Source organism: Bombina bombina, chromosome 6 (genome assembly GCF_027579735.1).
Source record: "Bombina bombina isolate aBomBom1 chromosome 6, aBomBom1.pri, whole genome shotgun sequence".
In the NCBI taxonomy this organism is placed as follows: domain Eukaryota; kingdom Metazoa; phylum Chordata; class Amphibia; order Anura; family Bombinatoridae; genus Bombina; species Bombina bombina.
The window spans coordinates 742,366,858-742,391,947 of record NC_069504.1 but is presented as its reverse complement, the minus strand read 5'-3'; the positions used below and the strand labels follow the sequence as shown (position 1 = coordinate 742,391,947).

The following is a 25,090-nucleotide window of genomic DNA, read 5'->3' as shown; positions in this document are numbered from 1 at the left end:
ATTCCTCAGACAAGGGTAACCTTTTTGGGTTTCCAGATAGATTCAGTGTCCATGACTCTATCTTTGACAGACAAGAGACGTCTAAAATTGATATCAGCTTGTCGAAACCTTCAGTCACAATCATTCCCTTCGGTAGCCTTATGCATGGAAATTCTAGGTCTTATGACTGCTGCATCGGACGCGATCCCCTTTGCTCGTTTTCACATGCGACCTCTTCAGCTCTATATGCTGAACCAATGGTGCAGGGATTACACAAAGATATCTCAATTAGTATCTTTAAAACCAATTGTACGACACTCTCTGACGTGGTGGACAGATCACCATCGTTTAATTCAGGGGGCTTCTTTTGTTCTTCCGACCTGGACTGTAATTTCAACAGATGCAAGTCTTACAGGTTGGGGAGCTGTGTGGGGGTCTCTGACGGCACAAGGGGTTTGGGAATCTCAGGAGGTGAGATTACCGATCAATATTTTGGAACGCCGTGCAATTTTCAGAGCTCTTCAGTCTTGGCCTCTTCTGAAGAGAGAATCGTTCATTTGTTTTCAGACAGACAATGTCACAACTGTAGCATACATCAATCATCAAGGAGGGACTCACAGTCCTCTAGCTATGAAAGAAGTATCTCGAATTCTGGTTTGGGCGGAATCCAGCTCCTGTCTAGTTTCTGCGGTTCATATCCAAGGTATAGACAATTGGGAAGCAGATTATCTCAGTCGCCAAACGTTGCATCCGGGCGAATGGTCTCTTCACCCAGAGGTATTTCTTCAGATTGATCAAATGTGGGGGCTTCCAGAAATAGATCTGATGGCCTCTCATCTAAACAAGAAACTTCCCAGGTATCTGTCCAGATCCAGGGATCCTCAAGCGGAAGCAGTGGATGCATTGTCACTTCCTTGGAAGTATCATCCTGCCTATATCTTTCCGCCTCTAGTTCTTCTTCCAAGAGTGATCTCCAAAATTCTGAAGGAATGCTCGTTTGTTCAGCTGGTAGCTCCAGCATGGCCTCACAGGTTTTGGTATGCGGATCTTGTCCGGATGGCTTCTTGCCAACTGTGGACTCTTCCGTTAAGACCAGACCTTCTGTCTCAAGGTCCTTTTTTCCATCAGGATCTCAAATCCTTAAATTTAAAGGTATGGAGATTGAACGCTTGATTCTTAGCCAAAGAGGTTTCTCTGACTCTGTGATTAATACTATGTTACAGGCTCGTAAATCTGTATCTAGGGAGATATATTATAGAGTCTGGAAGACTTATATTTCTTGGTGTCTTTCTCATCAGTTTTCCTGGCATTCTTTTAGAATTCCAAGAATTTTACAGTTTCTTCAGGATGGTTTGGATAAAGGTTTGTCTGCAAGTTCCTTGAAAGGACAAATCTCTGCTCTTTCTGTTCTTTTTCACAGAAAGATTGCTAATCTTCCTGATATTCATTGTTTTGTACAAGCTTTGGTGCGTATAAAACCTATTAAGTCAATTTCTCCTCCTTGGAGTTTGAATTTGGTTCTGGGGGCTCTTCAAGCTCCTCCGTTTGAACCTATGCATTCATTGGACATTAAATTACTTTCTTGGAAAGTTTTGTTCCTTTTGGCCATCTCTTCTGCCAAAAGAGTTTCTGAATTATCTGCTCTTTTTTGTGAGTCTCCTTTTTTGATTTTTCATCAGGATAAGGCGGTGTTGCGAACTTCTTTTGAATTTTTACCTAAGGTTGTGAATTCCAACAACATTAGTAGAGAGATTGTGGTTCCTTCATTATGTCCTACTCCTAAGAATTCTAAGGAGAAATCATTGCATTCTTTGGATGTGGTTAGAGCTTTGAAATATTATGTTGAAGCTACTAAGACTTTCCGAAAGACTTCTAGTCTATTTGTTAACTTTTCCGGTTCTAGGAAAGGTCAGAAGGCCTCTGCCATTTCTTTGGCATCTTGGTTGAAATCTTTAATTCATCATGCTTATGTCGAGTCGGGTAAAACTCCGCCTCAAAGAATTACAGCTCATTCTACTAGGTCAGTTTCTACTTCCTGGGCGTTTAGGAATGAAGCTTCGGTTAATCAGATTTGCAAAGCAGCAACTTGGTCCTCTTTGCATACTTTTACTAAATTCTACCATTTTGATGTGTTTTCTTCTTCTGAAGCAGTTTTTGGTAGAAAAGTACTTCAGGCAGCTGTTTCAGTTTGAATCTTCTGCTTATGTTCATTTAAACTTTATTTTGGGTGTGGATTATTTTCAGCAGGGATTGGCTGTCTTTATTTTTTTTTTTTTTTTTTTTTTTTTTTTTCCAGGTATAATTTGCTTTGTTTTCTCAGTTCTGATTTTGTTTTGTTTTTTATTTTCAAAGAGTTTTATTGGTATTTTCACAAAAATACAGTGATCGTGGTAAAATAACATTTCTTTAAAACATTTAACTTAACAACACGATTCATGTCAGCTTAACATATAGAAGTTACTTTCTGAGATACATCTTTCCTGGTATAAATATAGCCTGGGCGAGCATTTTGATAGCATTGTGCTCATTAGTTTCATATTTTACAGTCTATTATCAATTCCTCTACTGGAGTGATTAATTAGCTCCCCGATTCTAGCCTCCTGTCTCGCACTGGGGGTGTTGAAGGCCTGGCCAGCCGTGAATGTGTGAAACTTGCTTTCGTTAGGTCCCAGTATAATTTGATGTCTAAAAATAATGCCTTTCTTTGTGTTTTAAAATAGCTGTATTCCTCTAAAAGTAGTGTGTCATCTACATGTTTCAACCACTCCTGCACTGTAGGCTTTACAGGGGTTTTCCATTTGCTAGCTATCAAAGATCTGGCTGAGTTCAGGGAGAACTGGATCACCTTTTGTCTGAGTTGGCACATGTTTCTGGGGAGGGCATTCAGCAGTGCAATAACAGGGGTTAGTGTGAATGTGTCGTCTAATAGTTGTCTAAAGAAAAGTTCTATCTCTCGCCAAAATGGCCTAACCACGGGGCAATCCCACCACATATGGGACATAGTCCCCCTGAGGCTGCATCCCCTCCAGCAGAGATCGGATGAGTTTGGGTATATACTTTTAAGGCGTGATGGTGTCAGGTACCACCTGGATAATAACTTATAATTGAGCTCTAGAATTCTAGTGGATGATGATGACCTCCCCACCAGAGCATAAATTCTACTCCATTCTTTGTCTTCTAGGACAATATTTAGGTCTTGCTGCCATTTGTTGGTATATGACGGTCGTGTAGCCCTGCCATCTGCCTGTAACATGGATTTTGCTAGTGATAATGTGTGCCTTAGGGGGCCTTGAGCAGTGCATATGGTCTCAAAACGGGTCATGGGTCTCGTCCAGTCAGGTTTATGCTCAGACTTTTCAAAAAGGTGTCGCAACTGTCCATATTTTAACCAGCCTGCAAAAGCCCCATGCAGGATGTCTACTAGTTCCTGTCTATCTTTAAGCCTCTGTCCGTTCAAAACCTTATGTATGGGTATCGTGTATCCAATCTCGTCTGAAGTTTTGTTTAGTAGGCTATAATCCATACCACCCAAAAATTCTGCGTTCGGGGACACCGGGGTCAGGGGTGATCTCAATGTTGAGATGGAGGGGCAAGTCCTCAGGACCTCGTCCCAAGTCGCAAATACTGAGGTGTAGAATTTGAAAATGGTAGTCGCTACTGGTCTATGCGACTTGGGAATCCACCACAGGGCTCCCACATGCGGGGTTTTCAGTATGTGGGAATCAATCGTTATCCATGCTTTTGTAGCCTCATTCCTATTCCAATCCAATACCCTCTGAACTCCTATTGATCTATAGTATGTCGCTATGCAGGGGAGTCCCACCCCCCCGGCCGCTAGAGTTTTGTAAAGCGTATTCCTATCCACTCGAGGTTTTATCGAACCCCAAACATATTTATTCAGCAGAGCCTGTAGTTTTTTGAGAAAGTTGGGCGGAAGGTGTATTGGTAGCGCTTGCATAATATACAAGATTCTGGGGAGAGCTGTCATTTTCAATGTTTGAATCCTCCCCCACCAAGAGAGGGGCTTCGTCCCCCAGTCCTTCAGGTCATTCTGTGTGTTATTATAGAGTGACCTAAAGTTAGAATTAAACAGAAGCTTATTTCTTGGCGTTAGGTTTATTCCTAGATATTTAATAGTCTTAGACTGCAGTTGGTAGGGACAGTCCTTCATTAGTGAATCTAACTCCTTTTCTGTTAAATTTACGTTTAATATCTCAGACTTTTGATGATTAATTGAAAAAAATGATAGTTTACCAAATTCCCTAAACTCCTCTGTCACCGCGGGTAGGGAAGTGTCTGGGGAGGTAAGAGATAGCAGTACATCATCCGCATATAGCGAGACCTTGTAGTTATTAGGACCTAGGGATATCCCTTTGATTTGCTCATTCTGTCTTATGCGCGCCGCAAGGGTCTCAATACCTAGCACGAATAGCAAGGGAGACAGAGGGCATCCCTGCCTTGTTCCATTTCCTATCTGAAAGGAATCAGACAATACACCATTTACTTTAATCTTTGCTGTTGGTTTAAAATACATTGACCGAATTCTGTTTATTGCTAACTCTCCGAAGCCGAATTTTTTCAAGGTGGCAAATAGAAAGGACCAATTAAGGCGATCAAACGCCTTTTCTGCGTCTGACGCTAATAAGATGGAGCTTAATCCCTGTGTCTTAGCGTATTCCATTAACTGCAAGGCTCTTATGGTGTTGTCCCTGGCTTCTCTGCCAGGGACAAAACCAACCTGGTCTGTGTGTATTAAGGTTGGAAGGAAGGCGCTGATTCTAGTTGCCAGGATTTTCGCGTAGATTTTCAAATCCATATTTAGAAGGGATATTGGTCTAAATTTAGATGGGGTATCTGATAGGTTTTCTAGTTTCGGGATCACTGCAATGTGCGCTTCTTTTGTTAGGGTGGGAAATTGCTCTCTTTCATCAATGGCTTGGAACAATGAGAGCAGGTGGGGCGCTAGGACCATACTAAAGGTTTTATAATATTTATTTGATAGGCCATCTGGCCCAGGGCTCTTTCCTGCAGGCAGAGATTTAATAGCCTTAAGAATTTCTTGTATTGTTATTGGCTCTTCTAGCACTATTCTTTGTTGTTCGCTTAGTCTCGGGAGTTCTATAGATCCTAAATAATTGTCTATATCTATTGCGTTTGGGGAAGGTAGGGACCTATCTAAGTTATAGATATTGTCATAAAAGCGCCTGAAAACTTCCGCTATCTCTGGACTCTTATGGATGTTATTTCCATAGCTATCTTTTATGCTAAAAATATGGTGTTTGGCTTTCTTTTTATGTAGAGCCTTTGCTAATAATGCTCCCGCTCTATTTCCGCCCTGGAAATATACCTTATTCAAGAATAATGCCCTCCTATGAGCTACTTTGGTTAGGTATGAGTTAAGCGCTAATCTAGCCTCTGTTAACTTAGTGAGGGACCTGTCGTCAGCAGGGGTCTGTTTATGAGTGGTTTCTGCTCTGTGTAATTCTGCTGCAAGTTCTTTGTATGTCAAGTTATGGAGTTTCTTTAATCTAATGCTGTGACTAATAAGGTTACCTCTTATTACAGCTTTATGAGCTTCCCATAGGACACCTTTCGTATCTACTGAGTCAGAATTATGAGTAAAATATTCTTCCAGTTTATCCCTAATGTCCTGTACTATCACAGGGTCGTGGAGTTGTGAGTCATCTATTCTCCAAAATGAGTGTCTCAGAGGTTTTGTAGGCCAGTCTATCTCTAAAAGTACTGTCGCATGGTCAGACCAAGCTGCCGGAGTGATCTCTGTGTGGGTTGCTAAAGTGAGATGACTGTGTTCTATCAACAAGTAGTCTATTCGAGAGTATGATTTCTTTGCAAATGAGTAAAAGGTGAAGTCTCTGGAGCGTGCATGCTGTAGTCTCCATACATCCACTAGGGCTGCTGATTTAAGGCTGTCTGCAACACTTATGCTAACATTATGGGGTCCCTTTGATCTAGGAGCTGAGCTATCTATTTTCGGCTCTAGGGGTACATTCAGGTCACCACCCACTATTAATATTCCCCTTTTGATCTCAAGGAGTTTTTCACATACCCTTCTAATGAACCTTGCTTGTTTCACATTAGGAGCATAAACACAAGCCAACGTGACTGGCGTTTCGAATATAGAACCTCTCAGTATAAGGAGTCTGCCCTCTCTGTCTTCATATTTATCTAGTAGTTGAAAGGGGACATTCTTATTTAACAAGACCCCTACTCCCGCTATCTTCTTGCTTGGGTTGTCATTAAAGAAACCTAAAGGGTAATCAGTTGACCTAAATTTGGGTGCGTTAGGTCCCAAAAAATGGGTCTCTTGGATGAAAACAATGTCACCCTTAAGTTTACGAAAGTGGTTTAGAGCTATAGACCTCTTTGTGGGAGAGTTGAGGCCTCTAAAGTTTTGGGACAGCAACACTAATGGTTTGTTAGCCATAATCTATTAGATCTAAGTGGTTTTTGCTGATCAGTTAGTTTGTTGACGTGTACTGTAGTGTGGTGCAGGCCAGCCTCCCCCACCCCCAGAAAAATACGAGACTTACCGCTGCTTTCTCTATTTCCGGGCTGTCTAAGATTTCTAGTTCCTTCATGAACAGTTGGAACACATATATGGGAATAGTATCTCTGAGGAATCGCTTGCTGACTTCTTAAAAACAGAACAACAATAACAAAAATCAATGATAACATAACAGAAACAAAGTTATCAACAACAATTAACATATTGTGGTCTTTAAACACAGTAGTGTCTAAATTAAACTAAATAGGGGGTGGATAGAAATTGAAATATTCTCAACATTCACATTGGGAAATGAACAGTAAATGAATTCTATGTTACATGCATATCTTGTGAGGTTTATAGAACTAGCTCATTATTGATCTAACTTCTATAGGGCAACAGTATTATAAAATTCCTGAGTTCCAAATGCTACAAGTACATCTGTTCTCAGCTAGGTCTTAATGCTCTCAATTTAAAGTCCTTCTAATGGAGGGTGAGCTCTCATTTATAGTCAATTGTCCTTTTTTTTAAGTCTCACTCCTAATTGATCAGGTGTCCTCTACCACCTTCGATTTATTCTGTATTGGTGGAGTCTGGTTTCTTGTTCTTTTCCGGTTGACCTTTTGCCAGTGGGGTCTCTGAGGAAGCTGCGTCTCCCCTGTTAGGTTGGTCCCTGGAAGGGATTTCTTGTGTATTGATGGCGGGGTGGGCAGTGGAATGTAAATCAATTTGCAGAATTCTTCAAGGTCCTCAGTGGATTTATAGGTGGCGACTTTGTTTCCTTTGTTTACCCTTAAGCAGAAGGGGAATCCCCACCTATAGGGAATCTCCAGCTCTCGCAGGTGTTCGGTGAGGTACCTGGCTTCTTTTCTGTTATTCAGTGTCATAGGACTAAGGTCTGCATAAATTTGTATCGTGTGACCTTCGAAGTTGAGAGGAGATGCCTTCCTCGCTGCTTGCGCAACTAGTTCTTTATCTTGGTATTGATGGAATTTAATGATTAAATCCCGTGGGGGGTCAGCATCTCCTGGCTTGGGTCTAAGAGCCCTATGGGCCCTGTCTAGCTGATATGGGGGTGTAGTATTATCTTTTGTTAGGTGATGGAAAAGTCTTTGCAAGTATTGTGGGGTGAGATCCTGTGTGACACTCTCAGGTACTCCTCTAATTCTCAGATTCTGCCGTCTCCCCCTATTGTCTAGGTCCTCTAGATGGCTCTTTAATTGCTGGATTTCAATGTCTTGTATCGAGAGGCATCTAGAGTGACCATCTAACACATTGTTGGTGTCATTTGCTTGCTCTTCTATATATTCAATTCTCTCCCCCATATCTACCAAATCTTTCCTAACTTCTGCCAAACCATCCTTTACAATCTTTGCAACTTGTTGTAATAGGGTATTAAAGTCTGCTTTGGTTGGTAAAGAATCTAAATCAGCCCTTGTTAATGGGGCACTTCTCTCTGATGTTGTTGATTTAGGGGATGTATTTGTAGACATTTCTCCTGCCTCTTCTTCTAATTCCACATCGGAGTGCTGTGAAGTGGTCAAAGCTTTAAAATAAGTGTTCAGTTTGGTGCTTGCAGCTAAAGTGGATTTTGCTGCTTTGTCCCCTTTTGTGAGCCGTTTTGAAGACATCCTGTTATACAGGTAGTGCTGTGCAACTTGGTGCGTAATCTGGGCTGTTTGTTTGTTTGCGGCCTGCGGCCTAGTGGGGGTGACAAAATTTCCAGTGAGAATATATGCGTTTATTGCTGTCTTGAGTCACTTCAGGTGTCTGTACTTTTAATGAAGTTTGTGTCTTATTGGGATTCGAATACGGCTCCAAAGTAGGTGATCTAAAGGCAGAGTGCAAAACTATTTGTGTCACAGCAAGCCACGTGTGTAGATTGGGTCGTATAGAGTGCTTTTTCTTGCTTTCTGTCTGAGTAGCAAGTATGTCCCAAACAAGTGTTTACTTCATGAGCAAAGTCCTTAAGTTTTTAAGGCCCTTTCACTGTACCCCTTAGTAAAAGTGTATGCGCTGTGTGCGCTCTGACTGGGTGCTGCTGCAGTCTAAGATGGCGCGTGATTCTAATTTCGGGCCCCACCCGGTGTCTTAGTGCAAGTTAAGGTGCAGATGCTAAGTTGGCCTTTTACGAAGTCTTACTTATGATCCGGAGCGGGATACCGATGATCTGCAGCTTCGCCTGGTGCGGGTAGTGAGTAGGCCCGTCTCCGGTGTGGTCTGAGTGGTACTCCAAAGTCTGTGTGGCTCCGGCTCAGGGTCTTACTCCTTTTAAGTGCTTTGCAGCAGCAGTGCTGTTTATGAAGGGGTATCAGTCTATTAAGGGCTAAAAAGTGCGGTGGATTACATGCTTATCTGGTCCCAATGCAAACTATCACACGGAGCTTCTCCTAAATGCGACTCTCCATCTTGGTAGTCGGCTCCGCCCCCCTTGGCTGTCTTTATTTTATCCCTCCCTCTCTAGTGACTCTTGCGTGGAAAGATCCACATCTTGGGTAGTCATTATCCCATACGTCACTAGCTCATAGACTCTTTCTAATTACATGAAAGAAAACATAATTTATGTAAGAACTTACCTGATAAATTCATTTCTTTCATATTAACAAGAGTCCATGAGGCCCACCCCTTTTTTTGTGGTGGTTATGATTTTTTTGTATAAAGCACAATTATTTCCAATTCCTTATTTCTTATGCTTTCGCACTTTTTTCTTATCACCCCACTTCTTGGCTATTCGTTAAACTGATTTGTGGGTGTGGTGAGGGGTGTATTTATAGGCATTTTGAGGTTTGGGAAACTTTGCCCCTCCTGGTAGGAATGTATATCCCATACGTCACTAGCTCATGGACTCTTGCTAATATGAAAGAAATGAATTTATCAGGTAAGTTCTTACATAAATTATGTTTTTAAACAACATTCCAATTTACTTCTATTACCTAATTTGCTTCATTATTTAGATATATTTTGATAAAGAAAAAGCAATGCACATTGGTGAGCCAATCACATGAGGCATTTATATGCAGCCACCAATCAGAAGCTACTGAGCCTATCTAGATATGCTTTTCAGGAAAGAATATCAAGAGAATGAAGCAAATTAGATAATAGAAGTAAATTAGAAAGTTGTTTAAAATGGTATTCTCCATCTGAATCATGAAAGAAACATTTGGGGTTTAATGTCCCTTTAAGATTCATGCTTACTCCCTTCTTTAGTATGCTCTTAAAGAAAGGAGCTAAGTTTGAACAAAGGATATTACAAAAAAGATGTAAATTTGATAATAGAAGTAAATCGGAAATTTAAAAAACTGTATGCTGTATTAAATCATAAACATGTAATTTAGATTTTTATATCCCTTTAAGAATTACAATAGCTATCTGTATGTACGTTTGCTATGGTGATTGTTGCTATAGAGCATGAATCAGAAAATGTAAATGTCAAGTACTTTAAATCTCCTTTTTTTTTTTACTCTTTTTCTCACTCTTGTGACCTTGTAAATTCACATTGTAAGTCTCTAATGTTGTTCTGTCTAATACTCTGATCTTGGCTTTTTTCATTATTTCTCTCCAGTCACTCTTTTTTCTATTTTTCTTTTGCCTTTTCTGATAAACGTTCTGCTATCTATTGCAGTCTGGTCTCACTCCTCTCCATGTCGCCTCCTTCATGGGACACCTATCCATCGTGAAAGCACTTCTACAGAAGGGGGCATCTCCCAATGTCTTTAGTGTGGTAAGGAAACGACTATACGGCAGTACACCTTTACAGCCACAGAGCAGCGAAATAGTGTTGCTCCTTTCTGCAATGTATTGTGCGTGGTGAACAAACCGCTACATAAGGAAAAATATATAACAGGAACACTATAACAAATGCGTAATGATATTTGAGTCACAGTTTGAGAAGCTGAAGCAGCGAGGCAGCACTCTAGGTATAATGCTGGCTATACTATGACATTTGCTCAGTGACAGTTCTGGGGGGTGGAGCATTGGTTGCAAAGCACCCCAAATCTCCTAATTTGCACCCCTATTGGGTTGAGGAGGAGGGTAAAAAAGGTAAAAATTACTACTCCTTGCCTCTCTATTTTTAGGCAGGCCACGTTCCACAACTACCTAACCACACCCCCGGGCCACATGGCTCTGCCCTCAGAACACCAGTGATTCTCCCTGCCCCTGCCCTTGGAACACCGTTAATTATGCCACCACCAAGCCTGCCCTTATAGGTGGAACACCCACAGCTCCACCAAGGAGTGTATGCCCTCCCATTGTAAGGTCTCTGGAATCGCCACTGCATTTGCTTTTACGTGTATAAGCCAACATTGATGCCTGCTCACCCCTTTTATGTTGCATGACCTAAAAGCAGTTGTACCAGTGCTTTATCTGTTGTTCTACTGCTTTTAAGTAGGTAAAACTCAATGCACAGGGTAAAAAAGATGTCCTTAACAGTTAATTAACCCTCAGTGCAGTTTAACCTAGACCGCCTCTCATCTGACCTCCTCCAGCACAACCTCCCCCAAAGCAAAAAAAATCTTAACCCTTTTGCCTGATCACTCCCACTGCAAAATATCCTAACTATGTTATCCTATTTCCTACACCTGATTTTGGCCTGATTCATACTTTTATCCCTAACTAGGTTTGCCACCCGTCCCTTAAAATACAGAACACTTATAAGTTATACATGCTGCAGGGTGTGCAGGGAGGAATATGATTAGTGCTGTCCAGAAACACAATGCATGTTCCTCCCTGCAGCATGTGTAACTCATAACTCATAAGTGTCCAGGAAACATGGCTGAGGTGGCAAACCTATCCCTAACCATGTTGACTTGAACCCCCACTGTTTATTACCCTAAATACACTGCTAGACTTCCTATTATACACAATGGCCTCCCCTTTTTCAAACACCCCACCAGCACCAAACTCCTTAAATATATCAAACTAAAAATAGTGTATTATAAATAAAATTCAAGCATGAAAGTAAAAAAAATGTAAAATATCAAAAATAGTGTATTATAAAGCATGAAAGTAAAAAAACAATGAAAATATCAAAAATAGTGTCTTACAGTCACATATAAAAAAAAATGAATATGTATGATTTTAAGCCTTTAATGAATAATTCCCAGTTGCTCCTCACAGCTCTAGTAATACTGGAGATCAAGTAAAACTTAATGCAAAAAAAGAAACACAAAGTGCACCAATAGTTGCATATTTTTTTAAGATTAGAATTTATCAGAAAAGTCAAATCTTTTAACAGTAAAACAGGATTTTCATGAACACTGCTGCAAAACTCCAGTCAGCCATTTTACTTGATCTTTCTCCGAGACTCCTGAAAAGTCCCAGAAACAATAGTCTGTTCAAATGATTTTTTCAGTCTTGTGAGCAGCTTCTGCCAATTACTTCTGAACCAACTCCAACTTTAGATAATTTCTAATGCTGCGGAGCACACTCCATTTATTCTGACATTCTTTCTTCTTTTCTTAAAGGGATACTGATCCCAAATAGTTTCTTTCAAGATTCAGATAGAGCATGTGATTTTACATGCTCTATCTGAATCTTGAAAGAAACAATTTCAGCAAGCGCTACCCAGGATGCTGAACCAAAAATGGGCCAGATCATAAGCTTACATTCCTGCTTTATCAAATAAAGATACCAAGAGAATAAAGAAAAAATGATAATAGGAGTGAATTAGAAGGTTGCTTAAAATTGCATGCTCTATCTGAATCATGAAAGAAAACATTTGGGTTCAGTGTCCCTTTAAGTCAGCCTTCCACCCACTTCACAATAATTTTTTAGTCTAGACCAAGGCAACACAGTTTATGAATTTGTGTGTTGTGTGGGACGGTGTCAGATGCTTTACTACATCTACCATTCCACTCTGGTATATCACTTTAGTTACACAGTTAAAGAATTCAATTAGATTAATCTGACATGATCTGCCTAAAGAAAAAAACTTTGTGTTTGTAGTCCTGTACATTTTATTATCTTTGTGTAATTCATAATTCTGTTCTTAAAAAGAGTTTCCATTAATTTCCCTACTTTTGAAGTTAAACTGACAAAACTGGAGTTACCAGAGTCTTCCCTACTGCACTTTTTATGGAGAGGCACTACATTAGCTATTCCACAATTATCTGGAATAACTCCTGTTAATATGGATTGATTAAATAGATCACCTAATGGAGCAGCTAGACGTTGCTTTAAAACAGAAAATTTAAAGAGAATATTTAGGTTTAGCTCATACCAATAAGATTGTTAATTTCTTTCTAAAATCTCCTATTTTTTTAATGAAACTTTTGTTTGACTCATTGGAAATAGGTGCATCAGTATCCATCATTTCATATTCTGACTCGAGCGCAACACATAACTGACAACTTGTAAAATGAGCAATGTTTAAGCAAAACATTCTCTGGTTATTCTATTATATCATGGACTTGTAATACCAGATTGCGAGATAATCTTAGCGTGGTCCTGCAATATAGATAGTGCTCCACTTGTAATCTAGGCGATACCTAATCTACATGTAAATGACAGCACTGCTTTTTGACACGTCTTTAAATTATTGGTTTCTTGTAATCTACTAATGATAATATAATCAATGATAGAAGCATAGTACTTTTATGTATAACCACTCAATACATTATGGCACTATAATTCGGTTACAAAAAACATACACCAAAATTAGAATTAGTTTTCTATTGTCTTAATTATCCTTGAATGAGAGAGAAAATGCAAACATTGAAAACTCCTTTCTGACACCCTGAACAAAATGTGACACCTGGGGTCTTGTGTATATGGGTAGAAGAACAAAGTTAATAACCTTGAACCACAACCAACAGGGAGTCCATATTTTATTATCTCATGAGAAAAACAACTTGTCTGAAAAGCAGATTCACAATATTCTCTTTTAAAAGAAGAAAAACAAATTAATTTAACCCTTAATGTACATGAATATACAGTAAGTAAATAATGATACGTAAACATACACTTGACCACACAATTAAATTAAAATAAAATAAAAATGATTATATGTATTACATCATAGAGATAAATGTCTATTCTGGGTTTTTCTACCTCAGAATCGTCTGACATTGCCTATTACTATGGTAATTAAACAAATATATAATTTTACCAACAGTAACATAATATAATGAGGTGTCTACCATAACTTAAAGGGCTATTATGGTGGTAAAATGAAACACTCTAATATGTTAGAGCATGTCGTTTTATCAAAGCTGTGTGTTTACCACCCACAAAGTGGTTAAATACACAGTTAAAGTACCACTCGGGGCCCACAGACCACTGATGGTTCAAAGCTGAAACTGCCGCTGATCCAATCAGCAGAACTTTTTACACAGCTGGGTCATGTGTCTAGCACTGCTGATTGGATCAGCATCAATTTCTGCTCATGACCAGCAGTATTGTGTCCTTAGTGATAAAATGACATGTGTTCTAACAAATTAGAACAAAACACAAACAAAAAAGTCTTAGCACCTGTCGCCGAAACGCGTAAGCAAGAGAACGCTGTTCTATCTGTTTATTAGATGTTGTTATTGTAACAGAAGATTTTAATGCAAGCTGCTAAGCGAAATAAAAGTTAATTTTTTATTCACGGAATTGCTGAGTGCTCCTCTCATTGGTACGTTTGTTCTAACAAATTAGAGCATTTAATTTTATCACTATAATGGTCTTTTGACAAGAAAACATAATACAACAACACTATAACAACAGAATAACACCATTTTTAAATATGCCAAATGAGCACACATTCTTCTCTTTTACAAGACACAAGAAAAAACTATTATTTTACACTAATACAACATAATTCTGCATTTCATTGTATTACAGAAAGTAGAGACACCCTTGCACATGGCAGCTCGGGCAGCTCATACAGATGTGGCAGAATTTTTACTGCAAAACAAAGCAAAAGTCAACGCGAGAGCGAAGGTGAGTCTAGAGTGTGGGCGATGATGTTTAACATTTTATGTCTAGCACTTGTGAAATTGCATGATTTGTTTCTGGGAGACATAGTTTATTTGAGTGGAACAATGTATGTGTGGGCAGACTAGGGTTGCCAGGTTTCCAGTTTTCAACCAGACAGTATAGTATTTCAGCGTGCTGTGCAGTATCTATACATGAGTGGCAGCGACACTTATGCATTACAAACATGGCCAGAAACTCTGTGTCTTACTGGCCGACAAGTAAAAGTAAAATAAAAATCATCTGACGTACAACGTGCCACTTCATCGTCTTATTTAACTCTTTAGTTGAATGCTTACATTCAAAGGTCAGCTATCTTATTATTATTTGGCCTTGTAACAAATCAGTCAGCCCATTTAGCCACTGTATTCTTTATGTTAATTTTCTCACAGCTGTTCTGGTTTGTACCAATTAAGTTGCAATTGCACTCACGTGTTCACATTTATTTTCAACTTGTAATACGAGCAGAATATAATATGTGCGCAAACGGACGTGAAAACCCGATTTCGCTTGCGCGCAAACAAAAGTGCACCACTTGTAATCTAGCCCAATGTATCTTAAATCTAAAATTTAATCTCATTGTGCTATGGCACTGCCAAAATATTATTGTATGGTGGGGGTCTTTCCTATCCTTATTCTGGGCCAGATTACAAGTTACAAGTGCACTAAATATTTTTTTCTCTCATGGGATAACACTGCTAAAAGTAAATTTTAACGTCTGTGGGTTAGCAAACATTTCATTAATTGAAAGAGCAAAACACCACGTTAACTTCATCCATACATAGACTTCAACACTTATCGCTAGCTCTTTTTATTTTTATATATATATCAATAGCAGATAATCCCCACGGTTGGCATCCGTGTCTCCAGGGTTATCAAAAGAGCAGGCACAAACAGGGTATTCCAAAGATGCCTTTAATTCACAAGCAGTGTAACAAGGGCCTGAACTCAAACGTTTCGGCTCTCGCAGGAGCCTTTGTCAATGGAGGCCGTGCAGACATGATGGCACCAGGTGGTTGGAGTGATGGTGTGTGCCGTTTCCCTTCAGTCTTGTACAGTATATATAATATATATATGAAAAGTCCCCAGGGCTCTGCACGCACTGTAACTCCTGAAAGTTGCCCAGGGTGCATACAAAGAATGCACATGTAGGTAAATGAAGGACGCATTTTAATGAATTGCCTTTGGCCGTTATAAAAGGTAGACTTCAGAGTACTATCCTTAGTCTATGATGAAGCGCCACTAGAGGGCGCGAAACATGTCAGATGTTTTGTCCACCACTTGCATGTTTGCTGTATAATGGAATAAAGGTTCCTGTTTTCAATAATAAAGCCGTGCTGCTGGTTTTTTACTTTTTAAATGAAGGGCGCACTCTCCGGGTCTTAAACAACAAGTATTTAATAATACAGAATAGGTGACGTTTCGGGGTTTTCTGTATTATTAAATACTTGTTGTTTAAGTCCCGGAGAGTGCGTCCTTCATTTACCTACATATATATATATATATATATATATATATATATATATATATAAATATATATATAATAATTTGTAAAATATATGCATGTGTGTATATATACAGTGTATATATATATATATATATATATATATATATATTATGAATTTTAAAATACAAAGAACATTCTCTTCTATGTGAAGAACATTAGAATGTGAAATATTTACATTAAAAACACAGTAAAACATAATACAAATATTAAAATTAAATGAATATTCATTTTCATATTCAAAGGTATTTGTGTGGCAAGGACTCCAAAGTGTATAAATATAAATATATGTTTTCATATGTGTATATATGTATGAAAAATGTAAACCTAAACTAATACCCCTATAAAAATAAAAAATCCCCCCCAAAATAAAAACACTAATCTTATACTAAACTACTAATAGCCCTTAAAAGGGCTTTGTAGGGCCCCACCCACCAAACCCCCCAAAATAAAGAAAAAACTAACTCTAAAAAAAGCCTAAATTACCCATTGCCCCTAAAGGGGCATTTGTATGGGCATTGCCCTTAAAAGGGTATTCAGCTCTTTTACTGACCTTAAAAGGGCAATCAGCTCTTTTCCAGCCCATTACATCCCTAATCTTAAAAATAAAAAAAATAAAAAAAATTCCTAACACTAAGCCCCAAATAGGTACTCACCGTTCCTGAAGTCCGGTGGAGGTCTTCTTCCAGGCGGCTCTATCATCTTCTATCTTCATCCGGAGTGAAGGCGAAGCGTAGGTGCGGAGCTGCGGATCCATAGCGGCGGTCCTCACCGGCGGCGCAGAGGTACGGAGCTGTCTTCCCCAACGCGTGGATCCTCAGCGGCAGTCCTCAGCGGTGGCGGTACGCGGCAGCAGCTGTCCTCGGCAGCATGGAGGCTCCTCTTCATCCGATGTCTGTCATACACTAAAGATTGAACTCAAGGTACCGCAATCAATTTGGGGTACCTTGCATTCCTATTGGCTGAAATTTTGAAATCAGCCAATAGGATTAGAACTACTGAAATCCTATTGGCTGTTTAAATCAGCCAATAAGATTTCAGTAGTTCTCATCCTATTGGGTGATTTCAAAATTTCAGCCAATAGGAATGTAAGGTACCCCAATAAATATGGGGTACTTTACATTCAATCTTCAGTGTGCGATGAACGATCACATGAAGAGGAGCCTCCACGCCACTGAGGACCGTTACTGCTGAGGATCCACGCATCGGGGAAGCCAGGTCCGCTCCACGCCACCTTCACTCCGGATAAAGATAGAAGATGATGGAGCCGCCTGGAAGAAGACCTTTTCTGCCGGACTTCAGGAACGGTGAGTACCTATTTGGAGCTTAGTGTTAGGATTTATTTTTTTTTTGGTTTGGGGGGGGGGTCGTTATTTTTAAAACTAGGGACTTAATGGGCTGGTCAGTAAAAGAGCTGAATGTCCTTTTAAGAGCAACGCCCATACTAATGCCCCTTTAGGTTTTTTTAGTGTTGTTTTTTTTTTATTTTGGGGGGTTTGGTGGGTGGGGATCTAGTAATTTTTAAATGTAAAATAGCTGTTTAAAGGGACAGTCTAGTATAAACTAAACTTTTATTATTCAGATAGGACTTTTAATTTTAATCAAGTTTCCAATTTACTTTTATCATCAAATTTGCTTTTTTCTCTTGGTATTCTTAGTTTAAACTAAACATAGGTAGGCTCATATGCTAATTTCTAAGCCTTTGAGGGCTGCCTCTTCTCACATGCTTTTTAAACCCCTTTTCAACACAAAGACAGAAAGTACACATGGGCCATATAGATAACACTGTGTTCAGGCACAGAAAGTTATTTAAGATCTAGCACAAAACAATGCTAAATTTAAGACAATAGATTATAAACAGTCACAGTCATGTGATCGGGGGCTGGAAGAAGGTTCCTAGATACAAGGTAATCACAGAGATAAAAAGTATATTATTATAACTGTGTTGGTTATGCAAAACTGGGGAATGGGTAATAAAGGGATTATCTATCTTTTAAAACAATAACAATTCTATGGTAGACTGTCCCTCTAATTTAGGGCAGTGCCCTACAAAAGGCTCTTTTAAGGGCTATTGGTAGTTTAGTTTAGGGGGTGTTTTTATTTTGGGGGGCTTTTTTTCATAGGGATTAGGTTTAAATTTATTTATTTTTGATAATTTTGTTTATTTTTTTTCTGTAATTTTAAAGTTTTTTATTTTTTGTAATTTTAGATTATTTTTTTGTTATTTATTGTTAGGTTTTAATTAAGTGTAACTTAGTATTGGAGTTAATTTAGGGGGTGTTAGATTAGGGGGCTTAGTAATTAAATTAGTTAATTGCGTTGTGGGGGGTTGGTGGTTTAGGAGTTAATAGGTTAATTAGGTTTATTGCGATGTGGGGGTTTAGAGGTTAATAGGTTAATTAGGTTTATTGCGATGTTGGGGTTGGCGGTTTAGGGCTTAATGGGTTAATTAGGTTTATTGCGAAGTGGGGGTTGGTGGTTTAGAGGTTAATAGGTTAATTAGGTTTATTGCGATGTTGGGGTTGGCGGTTTAGGGGTTAATGGGTTAATTAGGTTTATTGCGATGTGAGGGTTTGTCGTTTTAGGGGTTAATAGGTTAATTAGGTTCATTGCAATGTGGGGGGTTGGTGGTTTAGGGGTTAATAGGTTAATTAGGTTTATTGCAATGTTGGGGTTGGTGGTTTAGGGGTTAATGGGTTAATTAGGTTTATCGATGTGGGGGTTTGTCTGTTTAGGGGTTAATAGGTTAATTAGGTTCATTGCAATGTGAGGGGTTGACGGTTGAGGGGTTAATATTTTAATTATGTTATTTGCAGATTAGGGATTAATTACTTTATTATTTTTTGCGATGTGGGGGTTTGCGGTTTAGGTGTTTGCGGTTTAGGTGTTTGTTAATACTTTGTTAATACTTTGTGCGGGAGGTTAGTTTTTTTTTTGCTATACTTCTTGCGGGCGGGTAGATTTTTTTTTTTTATATTTTGTGCGAGCGGTTGCGTGTTGTTATTTTTTTTTTTTAAGGCTTCGGGTTTGCCTAACCTGCATCCAGGTGGATTCCGAAAATGGCAGGGTGGTGAAAGAATCCACCTTTCTTTCACCACCCTGCCATTTTCGGAATCTCCCGGGATGCAACTCGCGCTGCCAACATTCCTTTGAGGATGCGTTTGCAACTGACGACACCGACTGACGTGATTATAGTATAGATATATTATATATATATATACACACATACAAGATTATAGCCCTGTCCAGTCAAATACCTTATTATATAGCCCATATACCTTTTAATGTATATATTGACATTTTTAGTGAAATGAGTGCAAACTGTCTGTGTGTCTTAAAGGGATACTGAACCCAAATTTTTGCATTCATGATTCAGATAGAGCATACAATTTTAAGCAAATTTCTAATTTACTTCTATCAATCAATTTTTCTTCATTCTCTTGCTATCTTTATTTGAAAAAGAAGGCATCTAAGCTAAGGAGCCAGCAAATGTTTGGTTCAGAACCATGGACAGCACTTGTTTATTGGTGCTGTCCAATCGGTAAGGACAACCCAGGTTGTTCACCAAAAATGGGCCGGCATCTAAACTTTCATTCTTTCTTTTCAAATAAACATACCAAGAGAATGAAGAAAATTTGATAATAGGAGTAAATTAGAAAGTTGCTTAAAATGGCATGCTCTATCTGAATCACAAAAGAAAAATTTTGGGTTCAGTGTCCCTTTAAAGATTGTGTGTGACACAGTATTTGTATGTTATAGTGTAAGTTGTTTTAAATCTCTGTTCCATTTTCACTGAAAACTTGTTCTAAATCTATCATTTATGTTTGTCCCTTCCATCTTTACCTAATTTTTTCTTCCTAAACCTTTTTGGCATATGTGTTATGTTATAATACTTGTGTATTGTATCCTTTCCCACCATAATTTTTTTTCTTCCAATTCCTTTATCTCTGTCTTCTGAAGGATGACCAGGCACCTTTGCATGCTGCTGCTCGCTCCGGTCACCTTGACATGGTACGTTTGCTTCTGTTACACGGAGCTCACCCAGACCCACCCACAACTGCAGGACACACACCCCTGCATCTTGCTGCACGTGGTGGACACACGCAGACAGCAGAGCTTCTTCTGGACAACCAGGCTGCCCACACCTCCATGACCAAGGTAATTTACTAAGTAGAATACCTCTACAGTTCATACACTCACTCTGCTTGACTTTCAAGACTTTCAAGCAACACTTTATAATAAAAGCAGGCTCAAAAATTGCTGTCCATGTGTTCAGGTATATCAAGCAAATGTACAATAGGAACTGGTAAAGTCAGTGTCACACATAGAGAAGATCAAAGTAATATACCCGGACAGTTTACAGGCACCTACATAGAATAATGATTGTAATAATCTACCCACCACATCATCTGCTCGAAAAAATAATCCAGAGATTCTGAGAATTTTAGGATAATAACTCCAAAAAAGAAGCTTATTCTGGGCAGCACAATGTTTTCGGCAAGTCACTTTCTGTCATAACTTCAAAGACCCTAAAGCTTCTACTAAGGCATAAAGTGTTAAAGCAATGACAAGTTGAGCAGTTCATCTGTTCAGCTCACTACAGTATAACCTTCCCCCCACTGGAATATCAGGGAGGTCACAGCCTTTAAGACTATAGTGGTTCCCAGCAGAAAGGCACAGGTAGGTCATGGGAATGACTTAATTAAGAATATTCAAGCCTTAGCATTCTCCATATATGTCAGGAAGAATTTGAACCTTCTGGATTCACTTTGTTGGTTTAACACCCAAGAAGACAACAGTGATGTGTAAGGAGAATTAGATCAGTTTATAGTCTTCAAGATAAGTATGTTATAATGTTATCATTCAATTGGTTCATCACAGAAAGCCAAGAGATAAACTTGAGCCACTGATAACATGATTATATATATATATATATATATATATATATATATATATATATATATATATATATATATATATATATATATATATTGTAGCAGCAATATCAAAACTATGACTTGAATGTATAACATTGTCAGTGTGAAGGGCATCACATTATAGGACCTATGATGTACTGAAGGGTGCTAGATATTCCTATTTATTACTGTATCACCCCCAAACCAGAATGCTGCCAGTTGCTTTGATTGATAGCAGGTGATGAGCCCCCCCTATGACCATTCATAAACATCCAAACCCTTATATTTAACTTTGATTTATATTTTTTGCTCTAGAACCACCCCTTTGCAGTCAGTTTTTTAATGGCACTGTATCCCACAGGGCCTTGCATTTTCTCAATGTTTTCTTTACTGTTCATGAAAAACATTTCACTCACACTGCAGTTTTGTTAAACATTTGCTAAGGTGGTCTCTCTATATCCTGTCTTGTTCCCTAGTACTGCATTCCTCAAGTTCCTCTCTCTTGCCTGTCAGTGCATTGCCCTGTTTTTACGCATTACTTTAAAGCTTCTTCATCCTATCCCTGTCTCCCCTCAGAAAGGTTTCACGCCTCTCCATGTGGCTGCAAAATACGGGAAGATTCAGATTGCGGAGCTCCTGCTTGAAAGAGGAGCTCACCCCAACAGTGCTGGAAAGGTGACTTCTGTACTAATGAATACTCTGCACTTTCACTGTTTTTATTTTTTGTATCACTGTACTACTTTTGTCAAAGGATGTTTCCTTTTGTTATTTGATCTTTTCTTTGTCAGTATGTTTCTTTTGCCACTGGTTGTTTCTTCTGAAACTGCATGTTGTTTTTTTGTTTTGTTTTTGTGTGTGTATTGCTTTGTGAATATAGTTGCCAGCTGAAAAAAATATTAGACTGTCATCAGATCACCATGGGAACAGCAATAAGAGAGGTTAGGATCAGACACAGTCACGTTCAGTGTTATGCCTCTGGTGAATTTCAGGTCAACCCATTTAACTTGTCAGCTATAGACCCACAATGATGGTCCTGAGGCCTCTTCCAATTATAACTTTAATCACAATATATCAGAAGTGGCGTTTTCTACTCTTTGTGGGACAAAAAGGCTACTTTTTGATTTGGCGTAATCACAATTTTTGGCTGATTCCTGCACTTGCGAAAGGCTTTTCGGATCCTTTAATAAGAGCCCTGTTATACCTATTTTCAGACATCTGTTAGACTATTTCATTGCTATTTCCAGTCTATTTGTGTGCACATATGTGGAAGACTCTAAAATGACCACTGAAGACATTCTAGAGGTTTGTTTATATATATATATGGTAATGATTCATTAAAGCTCCATTCATCCTTTTAGGACAGGCTGCATACAGTCAAGTCAACAGAGTACACATTTACATATGTATAGGGAATAGGGATATATACATATGTAGCTGTGATGACTATGTGATATCATGTAGAGCTAAAGAGATCTGCAGGAAAACTAATTTCAAGAGAACCTTAAACAAAATGGCCCAATCATGTATGGCTTTTTATAGGGAATGAGCCTTCATGCATGCTAAGTCCAAACTAGTTCACAATAGCGCATACTTTATTAAACTTACGGTCTTGAATGCTCCTTCCAGATTACAAGTTCAATAATTTTGTGAACGAGTTTGGACTTGGAGGCTCATCCCCTATAAAAAGTTGCTCACAAATGTAATGTCTTGTTTAAGGGTCTCTTAAAAAGATACAAAGCAGCAAGGCAGCGGGGTGATAAATTACAGTTTAAAATATATATATGTAAAAATATATATATTTTAAGTGTTTTGCATAGAAACACAGTTTAAAATAGAAACGGCCTTTAACAAACAATAAAAAAAACACGTTTTGCCCTCAACTGAAAGTTTTATTATTAAATATTTGCCATTGTGATAATTTAGGGTTTTTACGATTTAATATTTTAATCTTTTATTAAATAGTCTGGCAACCCCTCTTTTTAATAATGCCAGTACTGTTAGTGACAATCAGAAAAGTGTGAGTGGGACTTACATTCTATATTTTAAATTAAATATAATAAAGCGCCATTTGAAGAGGTTGTCCTGGAGTGACTATAGAACTATATCCATCCTGCCAAGATATGTATGGCATACATATGGCAATATATGTATACTGAGTATTGAGGATATATTGTGATGGCAATGTCACTCATGCAAATAAGTATTTTCCTTAAAATAGAGCATTCCAGTGAATAGGCTATTGTATGTGTCAATTTCAGAAGAACTCACAGTTTTTAATTTAAAAACCAGTTAATTTACACATCAAAAGTAATTTTCCGGAGCTTTTTGTTTAAAACTTGTTTACAGCAGCGGGATTTTAACAAACAATGCGATATAGCATTGCGATCACTAGAGAAACTCTGGTCCCAATGCAAAAAAACCCCAATTTCTCCAACATAGGTGTGTCCGGTCCACGGCGTCATCCTTACTTGTGGGATATTCTCTTCCCCAACAGGGAATGGCAAAGAGCCCAGCAAAGCTGGTCACATGATCCCTCCTAGGCTCCGCCTTCCCCAGTCATTCTCTTTGCCGTTGTACAGGCAACATCTCCACGGAGATGGCTTAGAGTTTTTTAGTGTTTAACTGTAGTTTTTATTATTCAATCAAGAGTTTGTTATTTTAAAATAGTGCTGGTATGTACTATTTACTCTGAAACAGAAAAGAGATGAAGATTTCTGTTTGTAAGAGGAAAATGATTTTAGCAACCGTTACTAAAATCGATGGCTGTTTCCACACAGGACTGTTGAGAGGAATTAACTTCAGTTGGGGGAACAGTGAGCAGACTTTTGCTGCTTGAGGTATGACACATTCTAACAAGACGATGTAATGCTGGAAGCTGTCATTTTCCCTATGGGATCCGGTAAGCCATTTTTATTACAGAAAGAAAAAAAGGGCTTCACAAGGGCTTTTAAGACTGTAGACATTTTCTGGGCTAAATCGATTTATATATAAGCATATTTTATACTCCATAGCCTTGAGGAATTATTTTAATCTTGGGAATTATGTAAAATAACCGGCAGGCACTGTATTCGACACCTTATTCTCTAGGGGCTTTCCCTAATCATAGGCAGAGTCTCATTTTCGCGCCTCTATTGCGCACTTGTTTTTGGGAAGCATGACATGCAGATGCATGTGTGAGGAGCTCTGATACATAGAAAAGACTTTCTGAAGGCGTCATTTGGTATCGTATTCCCCTTTGGGCTTGGTTGGGTCTCAGCAAAGCAGATACCAGGGACTGTAAAGGGGTTAAATATAAAAACGGCTCCGGTTCCGTTATTTTAAGGGTTAAAGCTCCCAAATTTGGTGTGCAATACTTTTAAGGCTTTAAGACACTGTGGTGAAATTTTGGTGAATTTTGAACAATTCCTTCATACTTTTTCACAATTGCAGTAATAAAGTGTGTTCAGTTTAAAATTTAAAGTGACAGTAACGGTTTATTTTAAAACGTTTTTTGTACTTTGTTATCAAGTTTATGCCTGTTTAACATGTCTGAACTACCAGATAGACTGTGTTCTGAATGTGGGGAAGCCAAGGTTCCTTCTCATTTAAATAGATGTGATTTATGTGACACAAAATTTAGAGAAAATGATGCCCAAGATGATTCCTCAAGTGAGGGGAGTAAGCATGGTACTGCATCATCCCCTCCTTCGTCTACACCAGTCTTGCCCACACAGGAGGCCCCTAGTACATCTAGTGCGCCAATACTCCTTACTATGCAACAATTAACGGCTGTAATGGATAATTCTATCAAAAACATTTTAGCCAAAATGCCCACTTATCAGCGAAAGCGCGACTGCTCTGTTTTAGAAAATACTGAAGAGCATGAGGACGCTGATGATATTGGTTCTGAAGTGCCCCTACACCAGTCTGAGGGGGCCAGGGAGGTTTTGTCTGAGGGAGAAATTTCAGATTCAGGGAAAATTTCTCAACATGCTGAACCTGATGTGATTACATTTAAATTTAAATTGGAACATCTCCGCGCTCTGCTTAAGGAGGTGTTATCTACTCTGGATGATTGTGAGAATTTGGTCATTCCAGAGAAACTATGTAAAATGGGCAAGTTCCTAGAGGTCCCGGGGCCCCCCGAAGCTTTTCCTATACCCAAGCGGGTGGCGGACATTGTAAATAAAGAATGGGAAAGGCCCGGTATACCTTTCGTCCCTCCCCCCATATTTAAAAAATTGTTTCCTA

At 38.8% G+C, this 25,090-nt stretch overlaps 1 protein-coding gene across 3 annotated transcripts in view; it reads left to right on the top strand.

Moving 5' to 3' along the window:
- Window positions 1-25,090, top strand: part of ANK1 (ankyrin 1) — a 789,047-nt gene that overhangs the window by 416,216 nt on the left and 347,741 nt on the right. For all 3 annotated transcript variants that reach the window (XM_053717993.1, XM_053717995.1, XM_053717994.1), the window contains 4 exons: window positions 10,107-10,205; window positions 14,309-14,407; window positions 19,905-20,102; window positions 21,437-21,535. In XM_053717993.1, the coding sequence (XP_053573968.1) occupies window positions 10,107-10,205; window positions 14,309-14,407; window positions 19,905-20,102; window positions 21,437-21,535 (495 nt within the window). The remainder of the gene's footprint in view (window positions 1-10,106; window positions 10,206-14,308; window positions 14,408-19,904; window positions 20,103-21,436; window positions 21,536-25,090) is intronic.